At 39.5% G+C, this 25,747-nt stretch overlaps 1 protein-coding gene across 2 annotated transcripts in view; it reads left to right on the top strand.

Annotated features, from left to right (window-relative positions):
- Positions 1 to 9,466, top strand: part of LOC120540895 (splicing factor SWAP) — a 79,346-nt gene extending 69,880 nt beyond the window's left edge. Inside the window, exon 19 of one of the 2 annotated variants that reach the window (XM_039772044.1) lies at positions 8,743 to 9,466. In XM_039772044.1, coding sequence (XP_039627978.1) covers positions 8,743 to 8,808 — 66 coding nt within the window. In that variant the 3' untranslated portion in view covers positions 8,809 to 9,466. The remainder of the gene's footprint in view (positions 1 to 8,742) is intronic. The other variant, XM_039772045.1, reaches the window with a different exon arrangement.
- Positions 9,467 to 25,747: the final 16,281 nt, after the last annotated feature.

Genomic DNA, 25,747 nt, shown 5'->3' with positions numbered 1-25,747 from the left:
GATCTCTAAAAATGCCTCTTCATTCTTAACTATCCCCCCATCTCACCCCAACCAAGTATGTTTCTGATGTTAAAGGACATTTGAACCCCCCATTACATATCCCATCCTGATCAAATTAGTGTTTAGCTGTTTTACAAGAGATTTTGCCGTTATTGATGGTGTTTGTTTCCTTTTTATGAGGTAAAATAAATATTCCATTTTTATTTAATTTGTTGACTTGATAAGACATTCAGCATGAGAGCAAAACATGAATTTAAGATTAACATTGCCACTACACCTTTTGATTTACAATACAGTGCCAGTCACACTGTAAAGATTGTGGATAATCCAAAAAAAAAAAACCTCAAGTCTGAATGTGATGATAAACATTTCTTAATGTAAACTTGCGTAGTCAAAATTATCAGTTTTTACTAACACATGTAGTATTGATAAAACAATTAAAGATAGATGTAATTGTGTGTGTTGGCTTTGGGAAGATTAGGAGTAGTGCATAGTTTGTGTTGCTGTTGCCCCAGCTTTAAGTTATTCTGACTTTAGTGACCATGAAACTTGTGAGGCTGCGGTTGCAGAACATGGAATGTAGTCATTGTTGAAGGGGTAAATGGGATGGGAAAGTGCCTTTCGAGTTTAGCAGTATAATTTGCTTCTGCACTTTCTTTTCTCTTTTGTGGTATTGTGATGCAGTCGAGCTTTCCTGTAGAATAATATTTGAGTGATAAGTTATGTAACACCATTCAGTGGTCCCCTGCTGGAATCACCTTGAATCAATCTATTGTTACATGGGGGAAATTCCTCCTGGACAAAAACAAAATTCATTAGACTCTGTTCACTTAACCATGCATGATTAATATTTGGAGTATTGTTTTCAAGTGTTCTTAAATAAGATATTAAGTTTACAGCTTTTATTATTTGACATCAAATGGAAGGTTTTTTAATCTTAATTTTCTGAAACCCTTTACAGCTCTCTTGTGAGTTGGGATGTCATTTACAAATTTCTAGTAATCAGTACTTTTCATGTTCAAAGTAATTACTAGTATATGTTTATTGCTGGTTTATGAATGACAGTCATTTATTTCAGATCTGTTGCCAAATGTTGTTATACTCGGGGGTGAGTTGTTCATTTTTAGTATACATGCTGTAGTACATTAAATAAATCTGACTGTTCTGCTCAAAAACAGTACTTGATTATTTCCATGTGTAAGGCCGTGTATTTCTTTTCTTCTTTTAGAAAAATGATGAAATGCAAATGAACAAAACTCTAAGACAGTTCTAGATACTTTTTTGCTGTTTATTTAAATGTCCTATTTCATTTTCAGATGCATTGTTTTTGATCCTTAGCTGATGTTTTTAATCTTCATCTTATTTAATTTTCTTAGAAACTGATTTTTTCAGTTTTATGTTTTCCCAGAAAATTGGATGATAGTGTTTAACGGAAAATTGAACAGTTTTACACTGCCCTCAGGAATAAATGGAAAATGAAAAAGATAATCATGAGAATTTAAGTCAGGAGTACACATTTAAAGTTACAAAGGATATCCAATCAACACTTCCACAGGGCTGTTAAGAATAAAAGTCTGAACTTTTAAGTGTTTTGGATTGGAACTATAGTGAGAAGTCAAGCAAAGTGACCCCTTTTATTGGCTAATTAGAAAGATTACAATATGTAGGACTGTCGAGGCAATTCAGGCCCCTTCTAAGATGACTCACTTCCAGGTTTTCCAATGCTGTACTGGTCCTAGTGTCTGTATAAACACCTGAACTTCAGTTTCTGTATCACATCTCGTCTGAAGAAGGGGCCTGAGTTGCCTCAACAGCCTGCATATTGTAATCTTTCTAGTTAGCCAATAAAAGGGGTCATTTTGCTTGACTTCTCACAACATCCATGATGGCTAACACAGTAGAACACCCTAGGATTGAACTGTTTAATGAAAAGTGTGATTCTGATTTAAAATCACTGGATTTGATTAAGGAACATCTAATAAAGTCTGTTATTTTTTGATATTTGAAATTTGTGATTTAATTTTTGTAACATCTGATATGGGTAAGTAATTAAGAATTTGTTAATGATAAATAACCTTATAAGGCAGTTTAAGAAAAATTTCACAATTGTTTTATCACATAAATTGTATTAGTGTTACTGGGTTCACCAACATGTCCTTGCCTCATGCAGTGAAGCAATGGTGATTTGCATTGCCCTGCTTATTTTTCCCCATTGATCATTAACTAAAGCACAATTGTTTGACCTAAATACCATTGTAATATCTCCCTGCCTTTCTACTATTGCATGGGTGCAAAGAATAAGTTGACAACCTCTGAAAACCAAGTTCTCTAGCTTTTATCACCTAACTTGCATGTCATAGTTTGTGGAAGGAAAACTGGAGCCCTTGGAGTAAATCCAAAAATGTCTAAAATCATTCAAAATTGCTCTGCGCTCCAATAAACACACGTTATCGGGAATACACTAATAACCCAATTGTGCTTCACTCACTTAAAATCTGGAACCAACGTAGAAAGCATTTTAAGATGGAGAAGCTTCTATCTGTGGCACCCCTGCAAGAGAACCACCTCTTTCAACCTTCACAAACATATGCAGTTTTTAATATCTGGAAAAAATTTGGAATTAACTTGCTTAGAGATCTTTATATAGACAACATCTTTGCATCCTATGAACAATTACATTCCAAATTTAACATTCCAGCTACACATTTCTTTCACTATCTTCAAATCAGGAACTTTGTTAAACAGAACCTTCCAAATTTTCCTCATCTTGCACCCTCATCCACACTGGAAAAAATATTGCTTAATCTCAAGGAATTAGACTCCATCTCTACAATATATAAAATCATTTTACAATCCCTCCCTTTCAAAGATCCAAGAGGACACTGGGAAAAAGATCTCTTAATCAATATATCAGAAAAGGAGTGGAAAGTAGCAATGCAGAGAATTCACTCGAGCTCCATATGCGCAAAGCATACAATTATACAACTCAAAATTATATATCAAGCACATCTGTCTCGACTAAAACTCTCCAAAATGTTTCCAGGGCATGATCCAACCTGCGAATGTTGCAACCAAGTCCCAGCCTCACTTGGTCACATGTTCTGGGCCTGCACCAAATTAACATTATTCTGGACAAAATTTTTTAATTACCTTTCAGACGGCCTTGGACTCACAATCCCTTCTAACCCATTAACAGCTGTGTTTGGGGTTCTTCCAGAGGGGCTTAAAGTGGAGAAGGACAAACAAATTGTGATTGCATTCACTACACTGTTGGCACGCAGACTTATTCTGATAAACTGGAAGAACCCAAACTCTCCTCTTTTAAGTCAGTGGGAAACCGATGTGTTATACTATTTGAAATTGGAAAAAATCAAATACTCAGCTAGAGGATCCGTACAGACTTTTTTCAAAACATGGCAGGATCTAATCAGTAATATTTTAAAAATACGTTTATAAAGCACAGAGAATTTACAGGGAGTGCAGAATTATTAGGCAAGTTGTATTTTTGAGGATTAATTTTAATATGGAACAAACACAGTGCTATCAGTCAATCCAAAATGTTAATAAACCTGAAACCTGAATGTTTCACAACGGAAATGTGAGTGTGAACATCATCAGGGGAATACATATGTGCGCACAATTATTAGGCAACTATTAGTGTGCAGATTTATTATGCAACTAAAGGAAAAATGAAAATTTTCCCATCTCACTTGTTTATTTTCATCTGTTATAGTGAGAATAATAAACAAACACCTCAAAATTTACAAATAAACATCTCTGACATTTAAAAAAAAATCAATCAATCAATCAATGACCAATATAGCCACCCTTCTTTCCAATAACAGTCATAGGCCTTTCCATTCATGGAGTCTGTCAGTTTCTTGATCTGTTGACGATCAGCTTTTTGTGGAGCAGTGACTACAGCCTCCCAGACACTCTTCAGAGAGGTGTATTGTTTTTCTCCCCCGTAAATCTAGCGTTTAAGAAGTGCCCACAAGTTCTCGATAGGGTTTAGGTCAGATGAGGAAGGGGCCATGTCATTATTCCTTCATCTTTAAGGCCTTTACTGGCTGGCCACGCAGTGGAGAACTTCAATGCAAGTGATGGAGCATTGGCCTGCATAAAAATCATGGTCTTTTTCCTGTATCACTGTTTGAAGAAAGTGTCTTCGAAAAACTGGCAGTAGGTTTGGGAGTTGATTTTGAGTTCATCTTCAATGCAAAAGGTCCAACTAGCTCATCTTTAAAAATACCAGCTCATACCAGTACCCCACCTCCACGTTGGAGTGGAGCTCTGTGCCCATTACTGATCCACAGGTCCATCCATCTGGTCCATCAAGAGTCACTCTCATCTCATCGGTCCATAAAACCTTTGAAAAATATCTGTCTTCAGATATTTCTTGGCCCAGTTTTGACGTTTCAACTTATGTTTCTTGTTCAGTGGTGGTTGGGTTTCAGCCCTCCTTACCTTGGCCATGTCTTTGAGCACTGAACACCTTGTACTTCTGGGCACTCCAGGTAGGTTGCAGCTCTGGAATATGAAAGTACTGGAGGATAATGGGTTCCTGGTAGCTTCACGTTTGATTCTTCTCAAATCTTTGGCAGCTAATTTGCGTCTTTTGTTCTCAACACGTTTCTTGCGACCCTGTTGACTATTTGCAACAAAATGTTTGATGGTTCTGTGATCACACACCAATATCTTAGCAATTCCAAAAGTGCTGCATCCCTCTGAAAGACTTCTTACAATTTTTGACTTTTCAGAGTCAGTTAAATCTCTTTTTTGGCCCATTTTGCCCGAGGAAAACTAGCTGCCTAATAATTCTGCACACCTTGATATAGGGTGTTGATCTCCTTAGGCCACACCCTCCCTCATTACACAAATACACATCACCTGACGTGCTTAAATCCAATAAGCATTCAAGTTAATACAGCTTGGAGTTGGAATATACGCATTAAAAATGATGATATGGTCAAAATACTCACTTGCCTAATAATTGTGCTCACAGTGTATTAATTTAGGTATGTTTACAAGCCTTAAATTTTACGCCGTTTGGCTTGCTCTCTCTCTCAGGGGTGGGGATTGATCTGTTCTTCACTCAATTCTTCTTTTTGTAAAAACTTGATTGCTTTGAATGGATTGTAATAAAATTAATAAAAAAATAAAAATTATAAAATCATTCAAAATTGACACAGGCACTTCATGATGTAAGGTTCAAATGTAGGACCTTGAAGCTGTAAGGCAGTAGCCCTAGAAGGTTCAAATGTAGGACCTTGAAGCTGTAAGGCAGTAGCCCTAGCCATTGTACCACCATTCTACCCTGCATTAAGTTTTAAAAAGCTTAGTTCATAGAAGATGGTTTCAAAATATTAACTTCTGAACTTTAGAATGTTAAAATGATAAATTGTTTAACATTTTCAAAGCCTCTTGTCATGGGTAGATTGGAACCAAACCCTGATGCAGAATACTGCATGTGATTAAGTATTAAGGTCAGTCTTTTGACAAATGTACCTCTCAATTTGGAAAAAAAAATGAACAGTCATCAAAGGGAAACCCATTAGTTCTAGACATTATTTTCCCTTGTTTTCTTGATTCACTTTTCTTAGCAGGATATGTTTATCATTTTTAAGGACATCTGTTAATATTTCAATTTCAATAATTTACCTTCAAAAGTGAGTGCCAAATTCATCAACCTGGTGTGAAGATTGAAGCAGGAAATTGGCATGACTGTGCCAAGAGGAAATACGCACAAAAATGTTTTGAGTTAGGAATAATCATTAAAACAAAAAAGGCCTGTCAAGTGTAATATTTTTTGTACCTTTCAGATAAATAAAATTTCAGATTTAATGGCTCTGTGGTAACTTTCTGTTTTTTAATTAATAAAACATGCACAGTTCCATACATTGGGTAGCATTTTCAGGTAGAATTGCTGCAGCTCTCCTAGCAAAAAGTGAATTATGATGTTACTTTTGGGAAGTATACTTAAAAATCCTTTAACTGTTAAACTATTGCACTGCAGTTTATGTACTGTACATTTTCTAAAAGGATGATGCATATTCATAATAATTTAGAAAAATGTTAATTAGCTGTTACTCTATGTTATAAAGAGCAAAGGTTGAGGAGTTTTATTCATTTTTTGTTTAATTTATTAATTCTTTGTTTAATACAGTGTGTGTGTATATATATATATATATATATATATATATATATATATATATATATATATATATATATATATACAGGGGCGGTTTTAAGTCCAAATTCCAACTGTGCTAGACTAGTCTCTTTCTGAAAAATATCATTCTGTAGACAGATGATGACAGTTTGATTTGGATAGAAGACATCTAATAAAAGGGTTCATCAAATGTGGTACTCCTGGGAAGTATCACCTTGGGCACTGAGAGTAAAATCAAATGGAAAATACTTAACAGTGGCAAATCAAAAAATATTACATTAAAATGCAGTAGAATGGAGTGATATGAAACATCTCAGCCGCTGCTTTAGCAAGAGTATGCAATGCTAAAATAACTGGTGTTGGAGCTTCTCTAATACTAACATACAGACTGTTACATTTTTTGATTGGTCTTTTATTATGGAAGTGTCCATAAATGGCACTTTAACATCCAAAGTTTTTTTTTTTTGGTGGACAAGTTAATCCTGGAATTGCTTAAATTAACCTTGTTTTACATGTATACTTCACGATTCTTTCCTCTGGAATTTAAAGCGGCCTACCTTTGTAAAGGATTCTACATGAAACCTCTGAAATTCCTTAAACACTGGTTGAGGGCAGTTTAACCTCACATTACCCCAAAGCAAGGGATGAAGTTATGAATATCCTAGCAAAGGCCAGGAGCCTTTGAAAGAATTTTGAATAGGCTTGCACTAAACACACTTAACAGAAGCCAGCAGCCTGGTCCTTGCCGGAATCACATCTGTCTTTGGTCTTGAAATGATTTAACCCAGATAAGCACAACTCATGGCTTTTAATATTCACGAGGATTGTACAGAACTCGGATAAGTATGTCTATCCTTCTTTCTACAGGACCACGACCCTACAGTGATTGCTAATGTAAGCAAACAACAAGACATTTTAAGTGAGATAAACCCTAAACATTATTTCAGTCTTAACGATTATTTCCAGAGAAGCCAGACATATCAAATACTAGAAGTCCAAATAGATATAAACCATATAACCTGAATGATTCAAATCTTTGTATGTATAGCAAGCATTATATCAGTAAAACGAAGAGGGATATTGGAGTAAATTGAGTCTCCTTTTTTCTTAATCCAGCTAAGATGTTCTTACAAAGCACATGCCATTGCATGCACTTTTTCCTCTTAATACTTGTATTCTCAAAACCCTTTCTTTTACTCAGAGACTTAGCAGCTGATTGTGCACGAGTTAGCAATAGTTGCAAATAGTCTGAAATTGGGCAATTGATAAGTTGTAATTGTCTTGTTACTAGCCAGTGAAGCTATTTTTTCCTAAATATAAGAACATGTTGAATGCAAGGTTAAATTTTTTTTAATACCCTCTTACAACTATATACACACTGGTTAGTTTACCTGACCTCAAATGTATACATTCTCATAGTAATCATTTTTATATGCATCTCATTATCTTGTCTCCTGAAAAACAGCCCCATGAGTCGTTGTCATATATGACCATCTGAGCCAGGCACCTGTCTGATAAGTTCCTAATAGAATCAAAAATAGTGCCAGCTTTCCCTTATGAGCTCTACAGTACAATCTTGCTACACGGTTAAGTCACTTAAAAGCTGCACCCTATCTAAGTAATCTTAATATACACACAAACTAAATATTATTTAACAAACTATAAGAAGCACAGTTTTTTTTTCACCCTAGTACAGATACTCTGCATCACAACATCACAATGTATGCCCTCAGGCAATGGAGTTATTAAGTTCTGTAAGGTAAGAGAGAGCAAAAGTATTTCATTTTATATGAAAAGGTTGCTTTTTAAGTTTTAAATAACTAGACTTGTAAGGTCATACTTAATAGTGATAGTTATGATTCTTGCAGCTGTTTTTTTGAGTTAACTGTCTTATAATAAGTGAGAAATTCAGAAAGCCGGACGAATGATTATTAAAAAGTTCAGAAATCCTTGGAGCAAAATCTAACTTGACAAAGAAGAAATCTGAAATGACTGACATAGTTCCATCTAATATTAGCAGCTGAGTTAAATTCAAGGGTTATTAATATTTTAATTTATCAGTCTAGAAAACTAATTAGATTGCTCCTTGTAGAGCTTTTTCTTATAAACTATAATAGTTTGTCTATGCAGACTGATCGACCTACTTAATTTATTCATACTAGGCATGCTTAACACTTAGAAAACCATATTTTGTAGAGCAGTGCTTGTGCAGCAGTTGAACGCAGATCACAGTAACCTGAATATTAATGAGTGCCCTTTCCATTGGGCACACAAATGTCATCTTGCTCTTTATAGAGTGAACATTTTTATATATAACATTACGATAGATAACATTTTTGCCAGTATTTCATACCTTTGATCTGTTAAGGTGTATTACTGTTTTAGTGAAAATTTTGTGGATGTATATTGAAATTGGTCCTTAACTTGTCCAATGTTAAAAATGTTTTATTTATAAGGTTCATTTTCACAAAAAAGTGACTTGTAGAAGAATACTGTGCATATGTTGAGTTTTTTTTTATTATACAATTTGCAAATAAAGTGGACTTTTCTTTCTTATCTGTTCTAAACAGGATCTGATGGCAAAAGTGAGAGCAATGCTGGCTGCTTCAAAAGATTTACAAACAAGCACATCCTAGGAAAAAAAACACTCCCAAATTGACAACCAGTGCAAACGTCAGGATACTGCTTCACATGTATGAGGATCAAGGTTATGTTGCAGCTAGAGGCTAATGCTCCAAAGGGGAAATGCAGCTGCAGGTTTTTCACTGGTGAATAGCAATGTGTTGTACTGCCCAACCCGAGGAAAAGCAAATCTTCAGAGAGGATATGCCTTGGACAGTTGTAGAAGTTGATATTTAATAAAGCCTACATCCGTCCTCTCAGAGTATTTAAACTGGAAAAGTAAGCCAAAATCTTCACGCATGCCTCCTATGAATGACAAGCCTTCTCAGATACTGATGTAAGAATGGATTCTTATTCCACATGTGGCACTTCACCTGTATAGCTATAATCAGGATGTACAAAAATACTTGCCTATATGAAGATCTCCATGAGGTGATAATTTCAATGTTTAGTTTGAAAGTTATTCTTTCTGACAGTTTCTCAACATCCAGATGAGGAAGGAAAAGTTTCATCCTTCTGTGAAGGAGTAATTTATTATTTCCAAGTTCTGTTTTTTCTTAGGTTTTCTTACCACTGCTGTACTATCTTTACATGATGCATATTTGTAGGTTTGTACAGAATATATTGGTTGTGCCAGTTTCTAGACTTTGTCAATAAACTTGTAACACAATATACTGCAATTGCTTATTTACTGTGTTGTGTGATTATTTATAATGCTGTTTTATTATAACTTTTGAAACTTTCAGGGACTAAAGTTTTTTATGAATATGAGTATATATAATACCAGACACTTTATTAAGTACCCCTTTTGCCTTAAGAGCTGCTGTAATTCTTCATGGCACAGATTCAACCAGGTGCTGGAAACATTCCTCGGGGATTTTGGTCCATAATGACATGATAGCATCATGCAGTTGCAGCAGATTTGTCAACTGCTCTCCCTCTCCACCACATCTCAAAGGTGCTCTATTGGATTGAGATCTGGGGACTGTGGTGGCCATTTGAGTACAGTGAACTAACTCACTGTCATGTCCAAGAAACCAGTTTGAGATGATTTGAGCTTTCTGACATGGCCTGCTGGAAGTAGCCATCAGAAGATGGGTACACTGCGGTCATAAAGGGATGGACACAGCCAGCAACAATACTCAGCTAGGCTGTGGCATTTAAATGATGCGAGTTGGTGCTAAGAGGCCAAAGTGTGCCAAGAAAATATCCTCCACATCATTACTTCACCAGCCTGAACTGTTGACACAAGGCAGGATGGATCCGTGCTTTCATGTTGTTGATGCCAAATTCTAACCCTATCATCCAAATGTTACTGCAGAAATGAAGACTCAGCAGAACAGACAACGTTTTTCCAAACTTTCGCTGTTCATTTTTGGTGAGCCGTGCAACTTGTAGCCTTATTGCCCTGTTCTTAGCTGACAGGAGTGGCGCCGGTATGGTCTCCTGCTGCTGTAGCACCAACAACCATGCCACACTCAAAGTCACTTTAGTCACTTTATTTCTCGATTCTGATATTTGGTTTGAACTTCAGCAGGTCATCTTGCCAGTGTCTACAGGCCTAAATGCATTGAGTTGCTGCTGTATGATTGTGTTAACAAGCAGTCGAACATGTGTACCTAATAAAGAAAAATATCAACCTTTTAACTTAGGTAAAAATAATAATGATATTTACAAATATTGAGTGGCCTTTTAGCTTTTAGAGTATACTGCTTGGCTTGCTGTTTCATTATAAATGTCATGTAGTGCAACCCAAATTAGTTGAAGCTGCACACTCTGCTTACTTATCCTCTATCCAGTTTATCTAAATATCTATTTTTTAAGCTTCTGGTTTTAAGGTCCTTGTTTTTTTTTTTTAAATATGTATTTAACCTTCAACATTAAATTTGAGGCAGAATCAACAGCATTAAAACCTCTACTAATATCAGTAAAAAAAATATGGCATTATGTGTAAAACATGCATTTAAATCTCAGGGTTGATGCACTTGACCTGCACAAATTGTTAGTTTTGTCTGCTAAGCTAAATTGGTTGTTTAGTTGCTGAAATAAAATCATCCAGGCTTTCCTGATTTCCACAACATCCTAAATGGTATAGAATGGCTTTCATTAATCCTGTCTTCTCATCTTTTTATTTTAAGTCTCTTCTCCAGTTTAATGTGTTATGCTTACTATTTCAGTTCCTTACTTAGATAGATAGATAGATACTTTATTAATCCCAAGGGGTAATTCACATACTCCAGCAGCATACTGATAAAGAACAATTTTAAATTACAGAGTGATAACAATGAAGGTATAGCAGACAATAATATTGTATAATATTAATATTAATTAGAAACTGCAATTAAAAATTAACTTGTTTGATTTTCTTCATTATTTATATACACTAGGAACTTTTTTTAATGTAACAAAAATATAAATCACGTGTATTGTTGGTTATTTTAACAGGCTAAAGGAAAATGGAAATTCGCTCTCGGTTTGAAGGACTGTTGTGTGATTGGCCGACGCCCAGTGTAAGGTTTGGTTTTTGATTGGGTACTGCGTGGTGTTTATTTGTGATTATTTTCGGTGGTGGTTATTTTTAATTTTGTGTTATTTTTTTCTTCTATTATTAAGGTATGTGCAATTTTCAAACTGTTGTAATGTGAAGTGCGTAATATAAAAGTAAAATATACTATTAGAAATACATTCATCTGTGGGAATTGTTTGTGGAAACTGTTAAGGCCAATTGGAACTTCAGTGAGTCTTATGATAGCAGAGAGCTTACAAATGAAAACATGAATACATTTAAAGAAAATGTATTAACAATTGTAAGTACAGTTGAACTGGAATCTACGTAGTGCAATGTTAGTAAAAAAATATATATTAATTTGTCACAAAGTGTTTGAAGGAATGTACAAATGTGACATGAAGCTGAAGAGGTGTTGTAAGAAATGGTCAAATAACCAGGAATACGTACATCAGCTTGATTTGTGTTTTAAATGACTTTGAAAGCAAACAATATTTTTTTTGTATTTTTTTTTTTTTATTTTATTACAGTCAGACATTTACATTTGATTTTAGACTGCATTTTTATAGAATTTAGATGCCCTGTCAGATGGATTGGCATCTCCACTAGAAGGAGGGATATAGGTATGGCCATGGACATTATACATGGAGGTGTCACCTGGTCGGTTTGGTTCTCAATTATTAGCCCAGTAGAGGTGAAACAAAAATGGATGGTCAGGGGGAGACTGTTGGGCAAACCGAGTTCCTTCCACAGTATGATGGATGGCAGTGTTCCTCTGGCATAGACCCAGTATGGACACCCACAAAGCATACTGGGTACTGTAGTCTGGAAGGAGAGCCGGGTTGGATTCCAAGGGTGCTACAAAAGGATGCTGTGGCACGCGGCTGGGAGTGGTACCCAGCCGGGATGCCCAGGAAGACCGGAGGAGGGCTTGTGCCTCCTCCAGACCACGAGGGGGTGACCACCCTGGTGGTGTTAGGGGCCACAGGTAGAGGGTTTGGAAGCCCAACCCTGTAGGGGCCCGTGGTCACTGCCGGGGGTGCCCCAATGCCTTGAGAGCCCTGGACCTCAGCACTTCCGCCACACCAGGAAGTGCTGGGGGGAAAAGGATCAGGGACACCCGGAGGGCTTCCGGCTACACAGCTGGTACTTCCACCACACGGGGATGTGTCGGCGGAGGCTCCTCAGGAAGCAACTGGAGCCTATCCGGGGGTGCATAAAAGGGGCCGCCTCCTTCCATTCAATAGCAAGAGTCGGGTGGAAGAGGACGGAGCTCGGAGGAGAGGAGTGGAGGCGGTCTGAAGACAGTAAAGGCATTGTGTTGGCCAGGACTGAAAGGGGTGATTGGTGCTGAGGCACTGGGAGTGTGCACTTTAATTCTGTAAATAGTATTGTAAATAAACGTGTGTGGTGAACCAACATGTCTGCCTGTCTGTGTCCGGGCTGTTCCCCACAGTGCCTTGGTAGGTAACCTACCTGTGGTGTGAGATTTCTGCCTAATCAGGAAGTGCTTCTGCCATCCAGTACTTCCGAGTCCTCCATATAAGAAGCCACCCCACTTAGGAAGTGGGAGAGTCGGGAAGAGGTGTTTGAGGCTGCAGGGGGGTGGTGAGGAGTGTAAGGAGCAAGAATTCAATTGTATATCACGTTTACTGAAGAGAAACCTGTAAAAGGTATTCCTTGAATGAAATAATACATGTTTTGAACGCTTGGTGCACCTGTGTCTGGGGGCTTAGAAGTGCCCCCTACTGGCACCAAAAAACTTAAAGGCATTTAAAATATGCGACACTGGACAAATGAAAAGAGGATGGGATGGCACTTTTTCACTTAACAGCAAGCCATCCATTTCATAGATAACAAATTTTGAAAATATTTAAAGTAAGCCACAGTTCTAACACGTTAGATTATTAGTTTTTCTAAATAAGGTTTTATTTGATTACTTTTCATATTTGAGCAGCAAATTTCGTGTTAACAACTATGGTGGGATTGTGTGTTCTCTTAATCTTGGCTATATTTTTTTTTTCTTATTTTGGTCGTTTTGTTTACCATTCATTTGTCATTTCATGTATGTTTTGAAATATATTTGGAGACTCAAATTGTACTCGTCGAGAACGTCCAAGAGTGCTCTCTCATTATTTTCTCAGTAACACTTGAAGACTTTGAAATAATTTTGTTTTTCAAGGCATTTTAAGTCTTGTAGATCTCATCTTGGTACCTTTTTCACTTTCAGGGTGAAGCAACCCTGATGTTCATATTAGGTTTGATGTGCTTCATCAGGAGGATGTGATGGCAGTCCAGTGTGGCAAGTGACAAATGACTTTGGGAGGAGGTACCATTCCAGGATGTATCCCGTAGACATTTGTATTTATGAAAATCATCCACAGTATGCACTTTATACACTTTGGACATTTTCATTTGTGCCCCTGGTGTAAAATACATTTTGTTTATCAGCTGTTCATTTGCTTTTTCCAAAGGACTCCTCCAGAAAGAGGCCAGCTGCCGAGACTAGGCAATCACAAAGCACCCAGTTGTTTTACATTTTTCTTTTTTCTTCTGAAACTTAAAAATCTCTTATGTTTCCCACAAATATCGCATTTGAGGGTGAAAATCTGCGCTGGTATCTAGAAGGTTGTCAGTTCAAATCCCGTTACTGCCAAAAGAGATCCTACTCTGTTGGGCCCTTTGTAATGAATGGTCCATGGTGCAGACTGACTTTTTAAATAAATAATCACGCCCCTGTAAAAGTGCAGGACTCCAATCAGGTGTGGCTGTTCGCGAGTCCAATTCGATCCGCCGTTAACGGAGTTGCAGGCTGAGGGCAGATGTGCCGCACACATGTGCAAGGGGGCAGAACGGTCGGGCACGTCATTGGGGCTGCGGAGGGACTGGCTCCTCACAATCGCACCCAGTCAGGCAGCAGTGTTAAAAGGAGCCTGCACAGGACAGGGGGGGAGAAGAAAATGAAAGGAATGAGAAAGGAAAGCTGAAAAAATGAAAAGGGGAAGAAAAAAACAAACTGGCCGATGTGTGAGAGAAAGAGAGAAGGGAGAAAGACAAAGGAGAGATGGCAGTTAAAGGGAGAGAAGCAGGAGGAGACAGAGACAGAGTACAAAGAAACAATATTAAATTAAATAGTAATAAAAATGAAAAAAATAAATAAATGCAGATGTTGAAGGATGCCAACCTTCTCAGAAAGTATAGTCTGCTCTGACCTTTCTTACATAGAGCATCAGTATTGGCAGTCCAGTCCAATTTGTCATCCAGCTGCACTCCCAGATATTTATAGGTATGCACACAGTCACCTCTGATGATCACAGGGTCCATGAAGGGCCTGGGCCTCCTAAAATCCACCACCAGCTCCTTGGTTTTGCTGAGTAGGAGCAGCCCAACGTGCAGTGTCTCTTCACAGATGCTGAGGGACTGGCGGCGGGAAAGAGTGAGGCTCGGATGGGGAGCCCTGTTGAGAGCCATGGACAGTAGGGACCCAAGCTTGGTTTTGGTGCTGGAAACCATGAGATAGCAGGGAGCCGGACCTGTGGAAGAAGGTTGACTGCAACGTTCGGTTTGGCGTCTCCTCCTCCTGTGAGGTCTGAACAGGATAAGGAGTGGAGGCGCCAGGTGTAAAAGTGGAGTATTGGGGCTCATTGCTTTGTTGACCGTCTCTGGCTTTTAACCTCCAGTGTTTTTAGTGGAAATATTTATTGACCTGTTTTTAACTTCCACCATCACTTGTTTTTGTGGATTATTTATTTCTGAAGAACGTTTTTAGCACCGCTCTATTTTGGACACTTTGTTTTTGAATTGTTTTCAATAAAGACACTTAATCACTTTTGCACCTACCCCTTGCTGCTGCGTGTGTGTCCTCATTTGCCTGGCTCAACCCTCGGGTACATTATTGGCAGTGGCGGGTTCATGAGGCTCTCAGATGGAACTGACAGCGTGAGGACGACCCACACTGTCACACCTTTAACCTGAAAATTGCTCCAGTTTCGTTGTACAATGTGGCTGACAAAAGGTCAGGCGAAAAGACAATTTCCCTTCAGGGATTAATAAAGTATAACAAATCAAAATCCAGGATCTATGGATAGTTAGAAGCGACTTCTGCAATCTGCAGCCAAGAAATAAAATGCTGCATTTAGAAGCTGTGTGAGCCATGGCCTCCGACAACGCAGGAAAGGAGAGCCTGCAGCCGTTCAGTATTGATTGATTAAAATGAATGCAGTCCCAATATGGTGAAATTACTGTGCCGTCTGAACGGCTTTAGTGTGGAACTCATTAAAGACCTGGAGGTTTTTCTTTTTAAAGCTTTTGATAATGTAAGCATTGCAGGACTTGCTCATTCTTTATTCTTTAATTTCAGTCTTCTTTGCATTTACAAGAGGGAGAGAGATCAAAAACCACCAAACAATTGTCATTTGGGTCTTTGCTTATTCTCGTCACACTTATTTACACTTGTGTTAGTTTTTTTTTGTTCTTTCTTGCTGTGCACTTGTTAACTTTAGAGCCAGCTGAACATTGTTTAGCATAAATCGATAGGGCGTTCTTTTTAATATATCTTTTTCCATTTTCTGGAAGTCTAATTTTATCTTTCTACATTGTGCAGTCCAGGAGAGAGCGCTCTTGTTTTAATTCGTATCATCATGGCTCCTTCGGTTTCTCATGGCATGTGCTTATCAACGGGTACTTTAAGGTCATTTATTTTACCACAGGACTGGTAGGCAGCCGTCAAGAAGTCCCTTTGTGCACGTTGGATGATTCTTAGTGTCACGATTACTGATGTTTTTTTATATTTTTTTTCTGGTGGTATATTTTACAAGTGTCAATGTATTTCTTAGGCTTGGTCAAATCTGCTGTTTTCATTGCTACCCTCTGAGAAATTAGAAGACATTACAAGTTGTAATCAATTGCAATCAAGTGCATCTTTAGAATGAAAGGCATAGCCAGTTGTGACACTGAAGCATCTATGTGGTGACCGAATCCAGGTCCTCAGAAGTTTAAATGCCATCAACACAAGTGCTTCATTTAGAGTGAAAGACGGGATGTGCTTATCCATTTACGTACTTTATTTGTATTGAAGGAATTACGTTTCATGGACTTAAAGAAAGGGTGCCAGGAGAAGAGTATGGTGCTGTATGAGGAAGTCGGGAGTAGCAGATAAGTATGTGAGGGTGGTGCAAGACAGGCATGAGGATATTGTAACGGCGGTGAGGTGTGTGGTAGGAATGACAGCTTAGTTCAAGGTAAGAGAGGGAGCACATTGAGGATCGGCTCTAAGCCCTTTACTGTTTGAAATGGTGATGGGCAGGTTGACAAATGAGTCTCCATGGACTATGATGTCCATGCATGACATTGTGATCTGTAGTGAGAGTAGACAGCAGGTTCAGATGAACCTGGAGAGTTGGAGAGGAGGGGAATTGAGAGTCAGTAGGAGTTAGACGGAGTACATGTCTGTGAATAAGAGGGAAGGTGGTGAAGGCAGACGAATTGAAATCCTTGGGTTCAACAGTACAAAGCGACAGGAGTGTGGCAGGGAGGTGAAGAATAGGGTGCAGGTGGGGTGGAGAGGAGTGGCAGGAGTGATTTGTGATAGAAGAGTCCTTTCAAGAGTGAAAGGGAAGGTCTATAAAACGGTAGTGAGACCAGTAACAACTGTATGTGGTAAGGTTTGTAGACGGTGACACTGAAGAAAAGACAAGAGGCAGAGCTGGAAGTGGTGGAGTTGAAGATGCTATGATTTTCACTCAGTCTAACAAGGGTAGACAGAATTTGGAATGAGTATATTAGAGGGACAAAACTGGTACGACAGTTTTGTGACCAAGTGAGAGGGGCTAGATTGAGATGGTTTGGGCACGTGCAGTGGACAAGAAGGTGGTCGGTATTGCAGAAAATAATGTAAAAGACAGAGACAGATGGAGATGGATGATCTGCTGTGGCGACCTCTAAACGGGAGCAGCCTAAAGAAGCAGCAGAAGATTTGTGATTTTGAAAAACACCCCTTGTTTATCGTGGCACCGGAGAGTGACAAAGTGTTACATGTTGGTCAGACAAGTAAGTACGATTTTCATTGTGCTCCGTAGATGTGACAACTTTAATACTACAGCATTAAGTGAGGAGCTTTGTATTCATCTTGAAGCCTGTTAAGCATTTTGGTTTGATTATGTTCTCTCTGTCTACCAGAGCTCTCCAGGCATCTCAGTCCTTAGCCAGTCACTACAGCCGTCCCAAGGTGACCCCCATCCTCTTAGCATCTGTCTCCATGTCTCACCATCAAGAGTTTTTCCAGGCCACTTTTCCTTTTTCTCCGGGAGTTCCATGTAATGTCTTGTCTGGTGATGCTAGAAATTATTTTGTTGGGTGGTGTGGCCTATCCACCTCCATTGTTGTTTGGAGAATCTCTTCCTTCATTGGTTTGCACCCACAGTTCTTGGTTGCCTATAATATCATTCCAACATTTCTGGAGGATTCTTCTCAGACAAGTCATAATAAAGGTCTGGATTTTCTTAGTGGTGGTAGCAGTAGGCCTCCATGTTCTTACTCTGTGGTATAGCGGGTCCACAGCTCAGATCAAAGATCACTTGCTAAATGAATAATCACCGCACTCGCAGCTTAGCAAGGGGGCGTGGTAGTGTGGCTGGAGCGGTTCCTGGGTGAATTTGTGATGCGGACGGTCCTCGCTTAAGTGCACAGGTGAGGAGTCATCCGCATCCGTAATTGTTGTCGGGAGCTGCTGATTGCCACACCTGATCCACATCCCTGGAGCATATAATAGGAGCGGGAGAAGAAAAAAAGAGGAGAGAGAGAGAACGGGGGTTAATGGAGAAGAAGGTGGCAGGAAGGAGAAAGCTGGTGCGGGAAAGCGAGAGTGAGTGCAGGCTCGTGAAAGTTTATTGCAGCTGGTAGGAGAGCCCTGTAGGAGTGTTTGGCCAACTCTCGGAGGGGGCAGATTGAAGTGGTCGCTCCAGCTGAGCAGTTTTAAGGAGCTGGAGTGACCAGTGGAGGGGTCGACTGGCTGTTGAAGGAAGCGGAGTCGAGGAGGCTTTGAACATGTTGACCCCCAGCGTGAGAGCCCTGGCCGCTGGGGGAAGGAACCCAAGACTCAGTCCGGCTGGAGCCCGACGTAGCCTGGGATCGGAGGGCTGCTGGACCAGAATTGAAAGGGGCTGCATTTTACTGGTAAGGCGACTCTCCTGTTGCGGGGCCCGAATGGGAGAAGCAGGGGAGCCGCCAGTAGGAAAAAGCACCTGGCTTTAGTTATAAAGAAAGACTGCTTCCAGCCATTGTTTTTAACCTTGGTTTTTAAAGGGTTTTTTTTTTTCTAGTGTGTTTTTAACCTCCATAGTTGACTTGTTTTTATGGATTATTTATTTAATGACTTATTTGAAGCACTACACTATTTATTTCAAACTCTTTGATTTTGCTGATTTTTAATGAAAGCACTTAGCACTTTTTGCACCATCCCCTTACTTCATGATTGATGTCTTCATTGCCTAGCTCATCTGTGACATTACTGACGGTGTTGGGTTCGAGGGCTCCTAGAAGTAAGATAGGAGCTTCGAACAGAACCTGCATCGTCACAAGGACTGATGTCACATTGGTATTGAAAGGCCTGATCTTACTTGTGATAGACAGGTCCCTGGATCCTCAAGAGTTCCTTAGTTGAGGGAAAGCTGCCCTTGCCTTTCCAGTCGTGTGTGTGTTTGTGATGCTCAGAGTTCTCACAGCCTTGAGCGTCACTTGTTTCCTGGGACAATGATAGTCATAGCCAAGATGGACTTGGGCAGGTGAGAACACTACAAGTCTTAAGGTGCAGTCGTGCAAAATGAGTTTTCTAAAGGGAAACGGGTAGTGACTACAGTTGCTATCCAAATTTATTTCTTAAACCCTGTGGCCATAATACATTAAGGAATGCAACAACGTTCCACCCATGATCGTGCCAAAATAGTTTTGCAATTAATTCTGTTTTCAAAGTATGCCCAGCCACTTCTTGGGATTTTATTATTTAAATATGAGTAAGTTTAAGTTTAACTGAAATTGTCATTAAATCATTTTTTAATATGACTTATTGTTGCAAAAGAAAACATGAACTATTCTTAATCGGTTAAATAAACAACTTTCAAGTTAATTCACTTCACGCCTGAATGTTACGCCACATGTAGATTTTCTAACTTTGCTCAAAATGAACTTGGCAAACTGTGGAGGTTTTGAAAATCTCCACTTAAATGTTACAAATATAGAGGAACCTCAAAAGATACCTCGAAAGTAGAAAAAGTAAACTGAGAAGTGTGGCACATTAGTCCTTTTGGTAACACTTTACATGGTGTCCATAATTACACTGTAACTACTATGTAATCTCTATATATAATCTTCATTTGGATCTTGATCTTTGTTTGCCCACGAATGAATTAGAAGAAGAAGCACTAGATGGCAGTAGAGAGACAGCTAAAACATAGGCATTGCATTAAGAATCTCCTCCAGGCTTATACTACTGAAGACTGTAGTACGCCAGTCACACCTCAAAACACAGACATTCAAACTAAACAAATTGTTGTGCTTTAAATTAACTAAAGAGATCTTCATTTAGATCTTGATCTTTGTTTGCCCGCGAATTCCACGCATGCGTAGACCACCTTCCAGTTTAGTACGTTGTTGTTACTCACGGATGTCGACAATGTGCCGGAATAACGAAAGGGGTGGTGGGCAGTGTTATGCTAGTTAGCTCCTGAGGCCTGGTTTAAGAATGAGATTGCCGAAGATAAAAGGTACGTGCCTACGTAACATATGAATGAAAGAAAGACAGTGGGTAAAATGAATGACAACGTAACAGCACATTCCGGAAATTATTATTGTTACGTTGTAGCCGGCGAGTGCTGCGTGTCTCACAGTTGTACCGTGCCTTGCTCACATGTCAGTGAAGTGATCCCTATTTATGCTTTAAAGAGCCTGGATACCTATGTGTCCCCCTTTTATAACCATTGCTCTGTGTATATTGCCTTACTCTTTGGATTGCCACAAAGCAACCTGCGAGATTGGAGAAAGATTGAGAAGACATCGTGAGAGGAAACGACAGCGTCGTGAAAACGAGACGGACTGTGAACGGACAGAAGCAGAAATGCTCCTACACCGCCACATAATTACTATTCGGACAATGATTCCGAGTAGACCGTTCCTATCAAATCAATGTCCAAAGGTTTGCTTTTGTAATTTTGTTTTTCTTATAAAAAAATAATAATGCTGTGTGACGAAGGGCCCAGTTCACGACTGGCAGCCGCGTTTAAACAGGGAGCCCTTCACAGACAACTTTAACACGTGCAACGTAGTTGGGCGCATATGGCTAGTTACCTGTATAAGTGCAGTTTAACTATGAGTTATTACTCTGTACTTACTGTGTAATCCAAAGTAACACTATAGTTAATTACTCAGTTGTCATTGTTATTCCACAGTTTATATAATTACAAAGTAATAATTTATCACTGATCCAAAAACAAGTGTACTTACATAGTTACATTGTATCTGTACTTTCAAAATGTAATAACATCAGGCTATGTAACAGATGTTCCATGGTCTAGAAAATTGTAATGGAGAATTGCAGTGATAACTGTAGAGATTTCAATGATATTTAAAGATCTTTTCTAAATGGTGAAAACGCCTTTGCAAAATGGTTAACGCTTTTCCCCAAAATCTAGGGGGGCACCTCCTTGACATGTTTTGCTTAAACAAGCATTTGTCACATTCTTGTTGTTGTTTTACACTATTTATTGTTGAATTTTCTGGGCTATTACTATACCCATCCCTAACATAATACTTCCAAACTTGCATCATTCAATCAAGGTACACAGGGCCGCAGAGCCATTCCAAGCATCACTGGGCACAAAGCAGGAAACAGCCCAGGATGGGGAGCCATCCCATTACAAGGCCCACTGACAAACATACCAGCACTCACGCTCTCACACATATGGCCATGTAACCCAACCTACATGTCCCAGGGATGTGGCAGTATAACCAATGAAGAAGACATAAGGGACACATGGGTAGAACGTTCAAATTTTGCACACATATCCATCCACCCACCCATTATCCAACCCGCTATATCCTAATACAGGGTCATGGGGGTCTGCTGGAGCCTCCAGACGGAATTCCATCTCAGGATAATGGATCCGTGAGGAAAAAGCGTTAACCATTTTGCAAAGGTGTTTTCACCATTTAAAACAGATCTTGAAATATCATCGAAAACCTATGCTGTTATCACTGCAATCCTCCATTACAATTGCCCAGACCATGGAACATCTGTTACATAGTTGTAGTTACATACCCTGATGTTTTTATTACATTTTGAAAGTACAGATACAATGTAACTATTTAAGTACACTTGTTTTTGGATCCTTGTGGTGGGTTAGCACCCTGCCCAGGATTGGTTCCTGCCTTGTGCCCTGTGTTGGCTGGGATTGGCAGACCCCCGTGACCCTGTGTTCGGATTCAGTGGGTTGGAAAATGGATTGATGGATGGATGTTTTTGGATCAGTGATAATATGTTACATTGTAATTATATAAACTGTGGAATAACAATGACAACTGAGTAATTAACTATAGCGTTACTTTGTATTAAACAGAAAATATGGAGTAATAACTCATAGTTGCACTGTACTTATACAGGTAATTGCATAGTAGTTATTGTGTAATTATGTACACTTCATATAAAGTGTTACCCTACTTTTCTTTAAAAAAATTAGTAAAATAAGAGTGGAAAAAACAGCATGTGATGAACATAGTGACAGAAGAAAATGGAGAGTCTAGGAAGGCGCAGAAACCCTAATGGTAAACCAGGGCTCTGAAATCAGGTCACGGTGGCACAGATGTTAGCCAGCTGTTTGTATGCTTCCATTATTTATAGAGATGAGCCATGGTATACGTATCACATCCCGCGTGCACATCTGTGACACACAGAAGTTGAAACTTTGAGATGACAGTAAGTCAAGATTGGGAATTAGACATGGCTGACGGCATGCAAACAGGCAGAGTGAATGATGCCAGTGCTGCCTCACAGCTCTGGGTTTGGTTCATTAACTTCCAATCCCACACGGACAGGGTCCTCCAAAGATGTGTGATGAGAAGAAACAGCCCAAGGTGGTTTGGGCGGGTGGATGGACTAAGAGATAGAGACTCTTGACTACCTCACAGTACCACGTGGATTGTAGATGAGGCACAACTAGTGTGTGTGTTAGGGTTTGGGTCTCTTCACCTGTTTCCATAGGTAGACCTTTGAGAGATCGCACTGTCATAATGCACAGCACCAGTCCTCGGGTACAAGGCCGACAGGAGTGAGTGAGTGAGTGTGTGTGTGTGTGTCTAAGCACTGAGGGGGTAGGTTTGTAAATGCAGAACAACAAAGGATAATAATAGACTAATTATAAAAATAATGTTATGTAGCTGACAGAATCCAAGTGTTGCCATTTGTTTTTTTTCATGTACATGCCAGTGCCGATTATGCCGATTTATCTTTAGTCACGCACTCATCATTCCCTCTCAAGTTTGCTAATGAATTATTTTCTTTTCAAATGCTTTATTTTTAACATTTCTGAGGGTTGTTTCTTTGTCTAACAGAACTGCTAATCTCTGTGTAGGGCAAAATTCAGGGTATAGTAAATAAACCAAGAGAAAATTAGGACCACCCTTTAGCACCGTTAGTAAAACATTTTTTTAGAGGACTGCACAAGTCAGGTCCTCAGTGGCTTTAGTTTGGGAACTTATTATTCTTGCAATTATAGACATTCCAGTGTGTGTTCAGACCAAAGTTTGTAGGTATCGGGACGGACGGCCCGCAGCTCATCCCGGCTGGCACATCCAGGACACTAGATGGCGTCTTCCTTGCAGCATGGAGGTGCCCTGGATTCCTGCAGGGCACCATGGGAGATGGAGTTTGGCTTCACAGCCCTCCTGGGTGCCGTGGGTGCCATCGTGTAACGCTGCAGGGAGACGCAGGGATTTTTATTTTCCCTATAGCCTGGAAGTACTCCCAAGTCTCGGGGATGGAAGAACAGAAGTACTTCCGGGCTGAAGAAAAATATAAGTCTTCATCTGACCTGGAAGTGCTATGAAATCACATGGACAGAAGGACAGGAGCAGTACCGGGTCGAGGACTATGGGAGACCCAGCAACCCGAGCCGGAGTTGGGAGGTAGTGTGAGGGAACTGCTGGGAGGAGAGGAGGAATATTATTGTTTATTGATTTGCTTATTGTGGTGATTGTGGTGCACTGTGGCACAATATCAAGAAGAAAAGAAATTTAAAAGATTTCTTGGTGCATTTACTTGGTGTCTAGAATGTTTGTCTGTGGGGTTTGAGGAGAGACAGCGCCCTCTAGTGTCACAGTATATATTCATTTGTTTATTTACTTCAGGGGTGGGCAGCGTCGGTCCTACTGGGCCGTAGTGGCCGCAGGTTTTTGTTCCTCCTCCAGTTTCCTAATGAGAAGTCAATTATTGCTGATGAAGCACTTCTTACTCACGTGACATTTTGATGCTTCATTTTAGTGGTCTCATCTGTTAAAGTTTCCCACCCTTAATTTCTTATTTCAGCCTTTAACAGCTGAATTCACTGTTATTAGCAATACGATACCAATGACAAAAGAGCCAGCGGTTCTCCATCTAACTTGTTTAAATTGTGTGGATTCATCCTGCACTATTTGGTTTAATAAAACACAGAGAAAAATGTGACCGACTGAAAATAATCCATTTTAGGCATCAAATCATATAGATGATTTCATTGGAAATGCAAAAATCTATGGTTTTAAGAAGCTAACATTGCAGACTGTCAAGCCTTACATTGAATAAGGTCTGAGTTTGGCAAGGTGTAGTTTCTAATTAAGCAACTGGGTTGGAATGAAAACCTTCAGCCCGTGTGGACCTCCAGGACCAACTTTGCCTACCCCTGACTTTACTTACTTATTTATCTACTAGGGGGCTCTGCCGCCCTGCTCACTTCGTTTGCCCACCCCCATGTTTGGTTTACCGGATATACAATTTAAAGAGATTGTTATTTTTCTGAGAATTGTTACATATGCATTATTTTCACTTTTACTTTAAAAACTTTTGTAAAAACAATACTTGTCCTTTATTTCTGGCCCCGGGTATGGTTATATCCCTTTCTCGCAGGATGTATAACACTGCTCATGTTGTGAACTGGGTGCGGCTGAACGCATGCGAAGGAGATGCTGTTGGATCATCTGCTGTCTTTCTGCTGCTGTCATGCTGCCCCGTTGATCATTTTAAAGCCTGTCCAGCCTCTGTCCTTCTTGCCACTTCGTGTCTCTGCTGCTCGTGTTGTGATCATAAATATACACCTGACCGAATTGTGTTTTCTTTGAAATTAAACTTGTCGTTGTTTTAACTGTTGCAGGACCACAGATTCTCATAACGTATGTTCCATTATTGTGTAAATCTACATTTTGTGCACTGAATGATGCGAAGGCGAAAAGACTTTGTTTTCTGTTCTTTGCCTTTTATTTCTGATCTCGCTTTGTCCTGCTATTTTTTCAATGACACCTCGTCCTGATGATTAATTTACTTTTGTTTGTGCTAATGTGATCTTTACTATCTTTTTTTGATACTGTAGCGACTGACGTAATAAAGTGTCACAAAAGTTTTACTTGAACAATCGCCAACTTTGCAATCCCAAACACAACTTTCTTGCACCTTCTCCAACCCCTCCTCCCCCGGGTCTCCCCTTACCGCATCAATCAGTACCCCGCTATCATATTCTTTACCTTTATCCACATGTGTATGGCACCATCATTTGTTTGAGCCTTTCGAATTCCACTGCTTTCATAATCTCTTATCTGCCTTTTTTTCTCTCCAACACTATTGGTTCTCTTTTCTCCGCGCTGCTCTTTCTCCTTTGCTTAGTCGTTGACGTTTCATCGAGAACGTATTGTCCTTATACACTTTATATGTGCTGAGAACACAGCATCTGTGTGTGCTACGTGCCTTTAGCTACATGTGTGCAGTTGACATTAGGGATCAAAAGGCCACACTCTGTTCCGATATCCCGTCCGAGATTGGCAATTTGTTGTTGTCCACCTCACTTGTGTTTTTTTTCTCCCATTATTGCTGTCGGCTGGAGCAGATGCTGCTGCGTGATGTCCCGGCTGATTCTTTTCTTCGCCCGTCTTTTCTAACTCGTGTAAGAGCCATTTGCTAGTTACATAAGATACATAAATGTTTTAGTAAATGTTTCTGCATAATCTATGGGAGGTTCCTATAACCCCCATCAGTTGAATTGAATTGGTATATTCTAACTATTTCTAGCTTCCCTGCCTAAACATTATTCTCAGTTGGTGATCCGCCTTGCCATGTGTACGGCGTAGAGGGCACATGGTTTAAAACCGGGCCTTGTGTGTTTTGTGTGCCAAGTAACATGTAAGACAAAGCACTTAATTGAAAGTGCTGTGCCGTA

Source organism: Polypterus senegalus, chromosome 12 (genome assembly GCF_016835505.1).
Source record: "Polypterus senegalus isolate Bchr_013 chromosome 12, ASM1683550v1, whole genome shotgun sequence".
Classification (NCBI taxonomy): Eukaryota; Metazoa; Chordata; class Cladistia; order Polypteriformes; family Polypteridae; genus Polypterus; species Polypterus senegalus.
This window is presented reverse-complemented; position numbering and strand designations above follow the sequence as displayed.